General features: G+C 39.7%; 1 protein-coding gene across 1 annotated transcript in view; it reads left to right on the forward strand.

The window, feature by feature from the left end:
- thsd7bb (thrombospondin, type I, domain containing 7Bb) overlaps positions 1–13,443 on the forward strand; it is a 96,223-nt gene that overhangs the window by 55,005 nt on the left and 27,775 nt on the right. Inside the window, exons 4-8 of the mRNA XM_053513904.1 lie at positions 3,600–3,848; positions 6,890–7,050; positions 8,299–8,454; positions 10,438–10,638; positions 12,967–13,161. Coding sequence (XP_053369879.1) covers positions 3,600–3,848; positions 6,890–7,050; positions 8,299–8,454; positions 10,438–10,638; positions 12,967–13,161 — 962 coding nt within the window. The remainder of the gene's footprint in view (positions 1–3,599; positions 3,849–6,889; positions 7,051–8,298; positions 8,455–10,437; positions 10,639–12,966; positions 13,162–13,443) is intronic.

Raw genomic sequence — 13,443 nt, forward strand, 5'->3', positions numbered from 1 at the left:
GCTAATCAGCTTAACGCCATGCTACCCACATAATAAGCACTCTAGCATCATGCTAGCAACCTTAAAAAGATCTTGCTAGCAATTGCTAATATAATGAGCGTTATGCTAGCAACATGCTAATCAGCTAAACCTCATACCAGCAACATGCTAAGCACTCTGGCATCATGTTAGCGACATTCTAATGATGTTGCTAGCATCATAATAATATAGTTATTATGGACATTATAGACATTACATTATAGACATTATATTATAGCCTGTGAGATAACAATGGTAGTGCAATAGTAGTGCTTTGCTTCGAAAGCACCACTAATAAACGAAGTGATAACTGTACATTCATTGGTATAACCTAAGATCCTGTGCAATATGGTGCATTCATGGGTTTTTAACAGGTTCAACAGTTTGGCTATTAACAACAGAACAGAAGAGAAAGAAATCCCTCTCCTGACACAGAGCAAAGGTGCTGTAAAGTGCACCTGGAACCTGCAGATAAGACTTCCTGTAGCACTCTTTGTCACAGCAGAGCTGACGTATTCTCATACTGAAAGTTCTCTGCTGTTTGACCAATGGGTCGTAGAGGGGATGTGAGGTTGTTTCTGTGATGTTCATTAGTTTGTGCAGCAATCTTCTCTCCATAAACCAACTTCGAAGGCTCTAGGGGAGGCCGAACTAGCCTCCGAACTAGCTTTCCTGATTAATTTGTTCAGTCTCCTGGTGTCACTGGCTGTGATGCTGCTGCTTCAGCTGATAGCAGCAAAGAATATTGCACTGGCAACAACAGACTGGCAACAACAAACATTTTGTTGCAAACTTTAAAAGACCTGAGTATTCCTTAAGAGCTAGAGTCTGCTTTGTCCTGTAGAAAGTGTCTGTGTTTTTTTTTTTTTTTTTCACTCCAGTCTATAGTTAAGGTGAACTCTGAGGTAACTGTATATCATCACCACCATCTCCTCAATGGTGTTTGGTCTTGTCTTGGTCCTCCTGAAGTTCACATCTATCTCCTTGAGCTTGGCCACATTCAGAACCTGTTGTTTGTTTTCACACCAATCAACAAAAATGTCCACCAGGACTCTGTACTACCTTCGCCTGCTGTCCACCACTAAAAACCCCTCACCTGGAGAGTCACCTGAGAACTTCTATGGATGACAGAACTCATTATCATCCACACCACCAGTCTCTCCAGAACCTTCATTATATAGAATGCAAAGGCAATTAGTCTGTAGTCATTGAGGGTGGAAGGGGATGATTTAATTAGCACTGGAACAAGGCAGGATGTTTTCCATAGCATGAAAACCTTCTCCTAAGGTTACACAGGTGCTGTAAAGTCCCACACAGATGGCACAGGTCATTTTTCCATTAGGGCCCCCGGATTATTTTCAAGAACACTTGACTTAAAAGTCTGGATAATTTTGTTTAATGATAACACAATCGTTCCGAGCTCAGGAACCGTACCCGAGTCCACTGGAAAAGATGGTCTTGAGAAGGAAATAGACGTGAATAAAATGAAATATGGGACCAATATACCATACCTGAGTATAAAAGTAGATTATTGTATAGACACAACACGTCTGTCTTCTTCAAAATCTCATACACCAGATTCATCCTCCATAGGACGAAGGGTAACTTCCTCAATCTCTTCTCTCTTGGTGCATACTAGAGAGCGTAAATATGCAAGCGTTTTCGGGAATGGAGAGCGAACACAATGCGAACACACACAATCCAAACGAGGATTTGGGAGGGGGAGAGCAATCGTTCCTGGGCACGGTATAAATCAATCGAGCCTAATGTGCAAACGCACTTAGTCTAGTCTAGCAGCAAGGTGTTAAGGTAAATAGAGGGTACCTCCACAAGGGTATCTCCACAGCTCCACAGCATCCATCATTGGTAGTGGTGGAGCTGTGTTGAAGTCCATGGTGGCGAGTTAAAGGGTCGAGATATGAACAGATATTATTAGTCACTGGCTCTGCCCAGGTCTTCTTACAGTAAATCCCACCACCTTAAACCCAGTGAAATGTTTTATACCAAACAATAAATCCCTCATATTGTTCATGTGTAGCTTATTCTCCCGCTTCCCACTGTACGCATCTTTGCTTTCCTGCAGTCTCAGATTTAGCTCCTTCTGCGCCCTCTTCAGCAAGTCTCTATCCCTGAAGGCTTTCTTCTTCCTGTTCAACACCTGCTTCTGATCACACAGATTCTTAGAGGTTTTTTTAAATACTGTTTTTGATATGAATGTATTAAATCTCCCAAGCTCATTTTTTCTGTTTCTCCTTTTTTGATCTCAAGGCTTCTTCCTCTTCCTCCTTATTTCTATACTAGACATTTATTGTATATATTATATTCCAAGGTTTTTTTGTTCTAATTCTTGAATAAGACCCTTAGACATTTACATCATATTTTCATTAAAAAAAAAATGTCAATGCCGCCTCCAAATTTTGATTTTGTTAGTTAAATTACTGAGTAAATTTTTTTAATGAAATGCTTTAGAGAGTCTTTCCATTCTTTTCATTTTTTCTTTTCATTTTACGCTCATGCAGTATACATGAATGTGCAGTAGACCAAATATGTTCGCTCTGATGTTTGCCAATGTATTGCTTAATAATGAAATAACATTAAGGCCATGGCCACTTAAAAAAAAATGGGCAATCCCGTGAATTCGAACACTCTTCTTAGGTTGTTACAGTGACTTTCTGTTTGAAGACATCGTAACATATTGTCAAGTATTCAGTGGTTTGTTAATTTGTGCTCTGTTTCTGGTATCAACCACTGTTGATCTGAATAAACCTCTTCCACTTAAATCCTTATTTGAGTACTTTTGGTTACAACGCCATCGTTAGTCGAGGTTCCAAAGAGAGACTAGAACGTCCTTATATGAGGACATGAAATCAAGAAACCAAAGACAAGCATTACTACAACAATTAAACAGGAACTAAACAGGTGCAAGGGGAAGACTGGAATAAAACACAGGTCTAACAGAACAAGGTTTGTGTGAATACATTTAAGACAATGTGACTGTCATGAAGTGCATGCTGGGAAATGGAGTCTGGATTGAAATCTCAATATGAATGTCCTACGCCTCGCAAAAAGTAAAAAGAAACACAAAACAGGGAAAACCATCACAGTGTATACTGTACATTCTTGTACAATCGTCATATGATAACTGTTAGGTATAATTCTTTTGCCAAACTTTTTTTCTTCTTGAAGACATTGACTAACATGATTTTCAGGTGCTAATAAAGAGAAGCAGCGATGAAAAAATGCAGCATACAGAACAGCAGAGTCACTGTCTCACAAGGTTAAATATCACATAATACGTCATGTTCTAAAGTTATAAGATTAGCATAGTTAAACTCTTGATGGCATTTTCCTTTTTAGGTTTCACCATCCCATCATGCAGAGGGAGTTATTTCTTTTCGTAAAGCAAACTTTAGGAGTTGACTCTAGGTTGGTGGTTCAAGTCCCAGCTCCACCAATCTGCCCCTGACTGGCCCTTGACAGGCTCTGACCTGGGATATAGAAAAAATATATATTTCACTGTGCAGAAATGTATATATGGCATACAGTTTTTTTGTTTGTTCATTTCTTTTTTCCATTTCCAGTCTGTGCGATCATTCCGGCACCCCTGTAAACTTCCGCTCTTGCGTGATGCCCAGAGATTGTGATGTTACTGGTTGGTCAGCATGGAGTCAGTGCTCTAAAACCTGTAGGACAACAGACCAATCACCAGCCTTTAGGAGCAGGAAACGCAGCGTGAGGACAGTGCCTATTGCTGGAGGAGAAGAATGTCCTCCCCTAGAAGAAGTAGAGACTTGTAACACACTAGAAGACTTGCTTCCACTTTGTCCCAGGTAAACTATCTGAAATGTTTTTTAGTAAGATAATGATTTTGTTCAGAAGTTGAACATGTTGTGTGTTTCCTGTACACTTCACATATCATTAGATGCATTTACAAGGACCCTCATTTTGCAGTAATTATAATAATTAAAAAAATAGCCCAATTGTAATAAAAATACGTTATGTAAACAGCTCAATCGGAAAAGGCCGGCCTGACGACACTTAATCTGAATAAATTTTGAATCAGGTGGTATAAAACAGGTAAATACTATACAGTATAATGTATATAAATAATTCATATGTAGCAAAGCATCTAACCAATCATACATGAGACTGAAATCTTAGAACCAATTAAAGTTAAACCTTGGATTGCGAGCATAATTCATTCTAGAAGTGTCCTTCTATATCAAAGCACTTGTATATATTCAAGCAAATCGAATTTCTCCCATAAGAAATAATGGAAACTCGGATAAAAATAAAATCTACACTTTAGTTTAATTTAGTTTTTTTTATCTATTTTATCTTAGAGTCTTTAGTAAAAATAAAAGAAAAAAATCTACACTTGACTATATGATGTATAGGCTGTTGACTATGCGAGTTACACACACACACTGCAACCGAGCATGGGAGACCATTACCCACAATCCCGCAGTGCAAAAAAGAGAAAAAACACCGGCTCAGTTGTGATCATGTGACAGCTGACAAAGTGCATGTGTACTACTTGTAATTCAATTCAATTTTATTTTATTTTTATGGCGATTTTACCAATTGTCATTGTCGCAAAGCAGCTTTAAACAATCAAAAAAATTATTTAAATTGTATAAAAATGTGAATGTGTATGAATTAAAATGGTCAGATTTTCCTTGATGAGTAAGCTGAGGGCGACAATGGCAAGGAAAAACTCCCTGAGAAGGCAATAGAAAGAAACCTTGAGAAAAACCGGACTCCACAGGGAACCCATCCTCATTTGGGTGAAACAGAAAGCAGGATTTGATCTGCATTCATAATGTGTGTTACGTGGCAGGCAGTTCAGCATAACAGGTAATGTTTAATTGATGTTAATATGGAGGCCAAGTAGTTATTTGAGGCTCAGATTGACTTGTAGGAAATTCCAGTCCTGAACTATCGAGCGACTGCAGCCAAGTCAAGTCCTCAGAGAAACAGCTGTCAACATCAGTCGAAGCCAGAACCATCTTCATGGTAGAGTGAAACTGTCCCCAGACACCAGACTTATCCCAAAGAGACACACGGGGCATCCATGTGACGAGATCTCCAACCAGAAGCGGGGCACCAGGATGGGTCAGACAGGTCCGGAGGGCAGAGGGAGTCTGGATCACTGGCAGCTCAGGAACGACATGTGAAGCTCGACAGAGAGAGGGAAGGAGAGAGAGGGGGAGAGAGAACAGGAGAGGGGAGAGCAGAAGAGGAGAGATAACAGTTATGGTCACAGTCACATAATGTATAATGTGAATGTATATTTAGTGTGAAGTGCAAGCAGAGACTCCGGCAGGACTAACTATAACAGCATAACTAAGAGAAAGAGCCAGAAGAAAACACAAACTTGAGAGCTCCCTGAGAAGTAAAGCAAACAATCACCTCACCGTCAACAAACCTGAGTGATCAGTGAGAGTGGGGAGGACAGCATCTAAACATACCAGTTCACCATAATACTCTACGTCCATGAGTCCCCCAGATCTGCTCCTTTACATAAGGCAAATCTATTTACAAAAATGCTTGATAGGCTAAAAATAGGTTTTTAGCCTAGACTTAAACACTCGAACACTATTTGGAAGGCTATTCCATAACTTTGGGGCTTTGTAAGAAAAAGCTTTGCCCCCTGCTGTAGGTTTTATTATACGCGGTACTGACAAGCAGCCTGCATCCTTTGATCGAAGTAGGCGTGGCGGATCGTAAGACACTAAATATAAATGTAATGTCAAGACCTTGCTCATTTATCAAGTTAAAATTTATTTTAACTAAATAAGAATTTTAAATAAAATTCTTTATTTAAAATAAATTTTAAATGCAAGCAAACCTCTTGCAGACTAAGTTACTCGCAATCCAAGGTTCTACTGTATTACACAGAAAGCGGGATATTTTTGGAGAAAGATGTAAAGTCTAACCTAACCTCAAAGTTGCAGGAAAAAAATCTTCTTCTTCTTCTATTATATTTCCAGCAAATAAAACTCTTCATAGCATGCAGAACCATTTTTCTCATGTCAAACATTTTATTCTGATGATCTTATCAGATCAGCATCCATTTAAACAGATAAGCAGGAATCTGAAATTGAAATGATTTCAATAAGACTGAAATATTGTCCATGTAAACGTAGCTGGGGTATACCACTGGAAGTCTCGCTCGTCAGCAGTGTCACAGAAAGAAAAGAGAAAAAAACAGTGCACACTGCAAGATTTCATTGATTGCCTTTAGCTTTGACAAGTTGTGGGAGCAAATCCATTTGTAAAAATAATTCCTTGTCCTCCCGAAACCACTCTTTCACAATTTGAGTCCAGGAATACACCTATGCCATCAGCAAAAAAAACTCCATAGAGGTCTTTCAGTACATTCAGGTCATCAGCTGACTTAATTTTATTGCTACATAACATTGCTGCGTATATAACAAGTGGTTTTCTTATGGACACACAACTGTTTCATCTCAGTCCTGTGATTTCTCAACACATACACGTCATCACATCATATAGAAATGCAATTACTTTTGCTAATTAAGTCAGTTGTGATTTCTGCTGTTAATTTTTTTATCATGCAACTTCACAAAACATTTAAGTTATCTCCATTCATGATTTTCTCACATTTCTTTCACAAAGTTGAATAAGTCCGTACAGGTTTTAATAATATCTTAGACAGTTCTTATTTCAATTATTTTTTCCTTAATTGTTTTCGATTCTTAATGCAGTTTAATAATTTGGCCCTTCTGAAATGGTGACCTTTTGCTGAGATACTTTCAGCACCAAGATTGGAAAGTACTTCCATAACAGTTATTAAATCACAATAGGGAAAAATGATGTGGTTTACATTCAGTATGCACAATCACAGGTATGACTGGAGGGTGACGACCTGGGGTTCGTGTCAGGTGAGACCTCTCATCAGTCAGCAGGACCATCGTCACGATAACAGCAGCATTCTATGCGGAGGTGGGATCCAGACCCGGAAGGCGTACTGTGTCAGGATATTTGACAACACAACAAAATCCCACAGTAAGATCATCAGCCTTTCCATAAATCCTAAGAGGTACAGTAGGAATGCTGAATTGCTGTGCAGCACCATGTCTTTTTGTGAATGTTATGATTGCGTGGCTATTTCCTTAATGTTTTGTGAAATGGCTCTTTAACACCATGCTATTCAGCGATCCTATTCAAACAGCTGGCTTTATATGGGAGTTATATAATTTAATATAGTAATATATCAGAAGGGTGCTACTGTAGCATCGCCATGGGTGCGGATGGGATTTCTCTTCGGATGAGTCGCACTGCTGGGTCATGTGTGGTTACTTAAATTGGATTTGTATTCATTTATTTATTTATTTATTTATTTACTTACTTACTTACTTTATCTTGTGGTGTTAGGATTTCGAGTGAAGTTCTCAGACTTCTGGATTGTGAGAAGATCTAAAGCAGTTTTTATCTTCTCAAATAACTGTAACCTTTATGTTGAGGGGAAAAAAATGTTCTCTGTGGCAAAAACAAACATGGGCCATTAATCAAAGATGTCTCATTAATCAAAGAATTTCATTGCTCTAAGGAACCTTTATGTATGAGTGGACTGATATAGATAAATTAAACTGACCCCTTAAAGTTCAGGTTTTTGGTGTGGCACATGGTGTAGAGGATAAACGTTTTAAAAAATTTAATGGCACAATAAAAAAATTTCCATATTTATTTATTTTTATGAGTCAATATTTAAAATAGCCCTGCGATGGATTGGCACTCCATCCATGGTAGGTAGCACTGCCGCCTTGTACCTTCAGGGTCCGGGTTCAATTCCCGCCTTGGGTCTGTGTGCCTGCATGTTCTCCACATGCTTGGGTTTCCTCCCATAATCCAAAGACGTGCAGATTTATCTAATTGGGATTCTCAAATCGCCCATAGTGTGTGATTTTGATCAGATGTGTAGGCCCTGTAATGGATTGGCACCTCGTTCCGTGCCAATCTCTCCTGGGATAAGCTCCAGGCCCCCTGCAATCCTGCATACAGAATAAAGAGGTATAGATGATGATGGTTTGCGTTTCCAGATTTAGTTCCCTTTTCCACATTGCAAGGCTTCCCGCTAGATTGCGGAGTGTGATGGTGGGGATTTATGTCCACGTACTTTTGGCAATACAATACAGTATAATTTATTTCGTCTGAAAAAAAAACTCCCTTCATGGAAAGGCAGTTTTATTACTGTATTAATATGACGCACCCAAATTAAACTTGCATAACCTGTAAGTCTTTCTGTTTGTCCAGTGTCCAGACCTGTTGGGCAGAGCTTCTGCTCCAATCCTCCTCCATCGCTGATCCAGTTTTGTTCCATTCCCTGTTCTAAACCTTGCCAGCTCTCCCCCTGGTCACCCTGGGGACCTTGTATCCATGACAACAGTATAGAGCATTCTGGAACAAAAGGTGAGAGATGAAACATCCCACTCAAAGCTCATGAGAGAATTTAATCGAACTACAGACACACTTTATCAGTGCAGCCCATCTTCCAGGTGGGGTTGAGCTCATGTAAGTACACATGATGCTGAAGAATTCTGCCATCACATAAGAGTGTAAAAACAGACATATATAAAAACATCTCTGAATACGGTGCACAATATGGTGGTCTGAGCCTACTGTAGACCTGATCAGCTAAAGTAACCCCAGATCATAACACTGCCTGGTGGAAGGTTCTTGACCCAACTCTGCTCATTTTAAATCACCTTGGGGTTTTTTCTTGATTTGATGCAGGAACAATTTTTTTTTTTTGGATTATGTTTGCTTTCATAAACTGTATTTCTGTAAAGTGTCTACATCCTCTGATCATATTCCATTACTATCCAACTAAAGAAAATATGAAGTCAACGAAATGGCTATACGAGGTTGCATCAAAAAGTTTCGAGATTAGCTCTGTTTACAAGCTCTGTTCTTTAACCGTATGTTCTTCCTTAGACGCCTTAAAACCTGGCAGTAGAATTCCATATTGACGTTCTGGCCCCTGAGAACAAGGTTTTGATGCACGATGCTGGAAATGTCGAAGAAGACAATAAGCATGCGCTTGGACGGGCTACGGACCTGCCTTGGATGGGCTCTTCCACGGTGTAGACTGTTGCCTTGTCTCAGGGTCGTACCTATACACCCATGTTTTGTCACCGGTAATGATCCTTGACATGAAGGACACGTCATCCAGGACACACTGACGGAGTTCTAGGCAGACTTTGACGTGATCTTCCTTCTGTTCCTGGGTCAGCAGCCTGGAGACGAACTTTCCAGCAAACACGGTTCATGTTCACATCACACCCGAGTATCGCCTGGACTGTTCTGTATGACACACAGCAATATTGTGGATTGTTCTCTGACAATCATCATGCACAAGTTGCCAAATGGTTTCAACATTTTTGAGGGTTGCTGAGCTTGATGAAGGTCTTCCTGATCTCTCGTCGTCTTCTAGTGATGTTCTCCCGCTCTTGAACGTCTCATTGCAGAATCGCCTAATCATGTCAAACGTCTCTGTGGCAGATTATCCCAGTTTTACATAGAATTTTACATTTGCTCTTTGTTCTAACCTGGTGTCCATGATGAAACAGATGTGGAGATGCATGTGGTTAGAATAGAACTAGGGGCAAATTTCCTGATGTACAGTACACAGGCTGATGTCTTTTGGCACACCGACTTATGTAGGTCGGTACTCCGTGATTGTGCGTGCAGCCTTGTGCTGCCATCTGTTGGTATGTTACAAAACTAGTCTCGAAACTTTTTGATACCACCTCGTATACCACACACAAATGCTCTCTTATACTATAATTATGGCAGTTTTGTTCTGTTTGAACAGATCACCCAAATCATTTTATTTACTATGAATAAACAGTATATGTAAAAAAGAATTTATAACCATTTTGAAATTTTGCTCCTTGGTACTGTACAACTTGAATGTATTGAATGCACACTATTGAATGTGAATTGATCTATGATCAAACAAAATGCTTCAATAGAACTTACATTACCGTAGGTATTTTTCTTATGTCTGGTATTAATAATGTGTGTTCAGGGGTCATTGAGTTCATACTTAATTCTAATCTTTTTCCTCTATTTTTCCATTGATTATGAATTACATTGTTCTTTTTTCTGTTTCTTGCTCTTTGTCTCAATTCTGCCAGCTAAATCATTATGCCGACATAAAAAAATAAAAATAAAAATTGTCTGCCGCATAAGATTGCTGTCTGTGTGAGAAATTAGATGTGTGCGATCTCCTCTGGACTGTTTGTTGTGTTCAAATTGCTCAAATTTGAACGTAATGGCATGAGTGTAATGAGAAAAACGCTCATGGTTTTTGACATCCACAGAGCCCCATTTCATATTTACCCTGCCATTCATCACACCACAACGCTGATCCAGTCTCTCTTTCTCCAGGTTTCAAATTCAGGATGCGCTTCATTGTTGAGGAGCCCTGGGGTGAGTCCGAGAGCTGCCCTCATGTGAGCGAGGCGATGACCTGTGATCACCCCATAAGCTTCCAGTGGCGTGTGACGTCACAAGGACCCTGCATGCCTCAAGACGGAGCTTGTGGCCGTGGAACCCAAGAGCAGACAGTGGAGTGTGTTACTGTGACAGGTACATATTTCAGCTTGAATTCTTTCTTTTCACTTTTGTCCTTTCATTCCAGATTCCGTGGCTTTTTTTCCCTTCCTAATTCACGGTACTGTATCCTATACCTGTGATATTAGATGTCATGTTTCTCCCTGCTTTCCTCCTCTTCGTCTTTCACTGGCCCTGACTGACCTCATCCCCGCCGACATAAATGTAGCTCATTTATCAGAATACACACTGACTTTGAGAGCGCGGGACATCATGGGACACTCTGCTAATGACTGTCAGTAGACACAGAGGGACGTGTACATAGTAATACATAGCCCCCGTACCAGCATGAGCCAGAGATCCATGCATTTCATCCCTCAGATGATAGTTAAGGGCTTCCATCCATGTTTTGAAAGCTCCTTTGGGATCTCAGTCAGGGGCACAGATGTCTCATGACTGTCTGCAGCATAACACACACACGCATATACACACCTACACACACACACAACTTTGCAATAATTTTCGACACTTCGAAATCCTCCGAGCTTATGAAGCATGTCACAGAGCTTGCCAAATATCATTCAAATACAGAGTCACTGACAATATAAGCCGACATATTGCACTATTATTTCATCTATCTCACTAAAGCCTTTCACAATGGACCTCATGATATATATGTCGCTGTTTAGAAAGCGTCCAGCAACAAGGATTATAGTTATGTACGGATTGGGTTAAGAACTTTTTCAATACATTAATAAAAACCTGGAACCGACAACCATCGACTTCACAAAAGAAGTGCGGTCCAAACCAAACATGGAGGACTGTGATCAGTGGTTGTTTAAACGCTTGGGGAGGTTGCATCATAAAACACAACAGTAGAACAGTGGAAATCAGAGCTGTGTATAATAGTGAAAGTACGAGCATTTCCATACGCACACACAATGAGATAAGAACACACAGGATTGGGACTAAATAGCTGTGCGGCCTTAAGAAAACCAATTCTTGGTGAAACAAATTTAAAAGAAGGGTTTGGTTTGGTCCAGAGAAGTGATGGATCGTTCATGAACGATTCGTTCTTTCTGAAAGAGTCTTTAACGTGACTCAGAAGAACGAGTAGTCTCGGAGAGTGATTCGCTCATTTTCTTCTGGGCGTGCATGCGCAAAGCATCGCAAGACCTCCGTAGGTTGTGTACAGGAAATAGAATTGCATTGTAATATTTTCATTACTGGAACTAGAGCCAAAATGTGTGGCTCTGTTTTTGGGGTTCTGTAGACGGGTTGGGGGTCTGTTTATTGAAAATGTAACATTTTATTTTATTTCTGATCAAAAGAACGAAATGAGCTAAATGACTCAAAAAACAAATCACTAAAATGAGTCAAACTTCCCATCATTACTTGGGATTAATGGAGTTTTCCTTCCCTTAGAGCACAGGTATATTCCAAGATCTGAAAGCATGAGGAATCATTTTCACATATAAGCTGCCCAACGAAATCAAAGCTGGAGGTGATCAAATGAAATGAAAAGAGCCTGAGACTTTTTTGTTGAAGAATTGTACATATACAGTAGTAGATAAAATCCTTTTCATGTCATTTTAATTTGCTTTATTTTGGTATACTTTCTACAGTATACTGTAACTGCACTCCATTTTAAAAGGATGAAATGGCAAGTGTATTATTTAAATGTAGAAGAAGCGGCATGTGCTCAAAGCATAAGTGCCGAATAAAAGCCACAAGCAGAACAGTAAGCTTACAGCATTTTACACGTCTCTCCGTCCCTGCTGTTTCTAAATGCTAGAGAAGCGAGTACCAGACAAAGACTATGTGATTTTTCTTCTCTGTATACAGACATTTCTCTGTCTTTTATCTTCCTGTGGGTCCTTGATTTACATCTAACATCATTCTACTTGATCAGTCAGGAAAACGAACCTGTCCAACACAGCAATTTCTTTTTTTCTTTTTTTTTTAAATCGACACTTTGTGCTATTTTCCAGAGAGGAATTAAATTACACACTTAAAATAACAGACTCAGTGGTAATTTCCGGGCTCGTAAAAATTTACATTTTAGCGTGGCACATTTTTCAAATTGATTTCCAGCTTTACAAAAGGTCTCCATTCACACACTTTTTGCACGTAACCATAGAGGAATAGTACTTGTAGAGTTTTTTTTAAATCTGAGTAGAACAAGAAAATAAGAGGCTTATCTCTCTTCATGTGATTTGTTCCTACTGTATGTGTCAATATGTGTGAAATTTCTTGCGCGTGTACTGTACGGGATTGTGTGCATGACCATGATGCATGCACGGTCACACCAGTAAAACCCATTGAGTTAAAGTGGATTAAACTTCCTAAACACCCATCCTACAGGAGACGTGGTTCCTCCTGAGCATTGTCCAGGAGATCCTCCTCCACTCCTCCAGAAGCCGTGCGAGATGCAGTGTCCTGATGACTGTGTGCTGGGAGACTGGAGTTCCTGGTCCTCCTGCTCCCACTGCTGCTCCAGCAAACTGCCGCACGGCAAACAGATCCGCTCCCGTGTGATTCTCGCACCTCCAGGAGAGCGTAAGATATCTCTACCTTTCTTAAAACGCGTAATAAATTCCACAGCATGGAGAAACTAATCTTAATTATAATTTATGACAACTACGGGCACAATGAATATGTAACACGGAATGTGAAAATAGCCCTGAATTATTGATTTGCTTGAGGACTCAAATTAATATGCACCACTAGCAGGGCCTGTGGCAAGATAATGGATGGCAAGCAAAATGTGGGTGGATTTTGTGCAAATAAAACTAATTTGCATGTCTTATGTCTGAAAACAATTATTAGTTTTAGGGAATT

This window comes from Clarias gariepinus, chromosome 15, assembly GCF_024256425.1.
Source record: "Clarias gariepinus isolate MV-2021 ecotype Netherlands chromosome 15, CGAR_prim_01v2, whole genome shotgun sequence".
Taxonomy (NCBI): Eukaryota; Metazoa; Chordata; class Actinopteri; order Siluriformes; family Clariidae; genus Clarias; species Clarias gariepinus.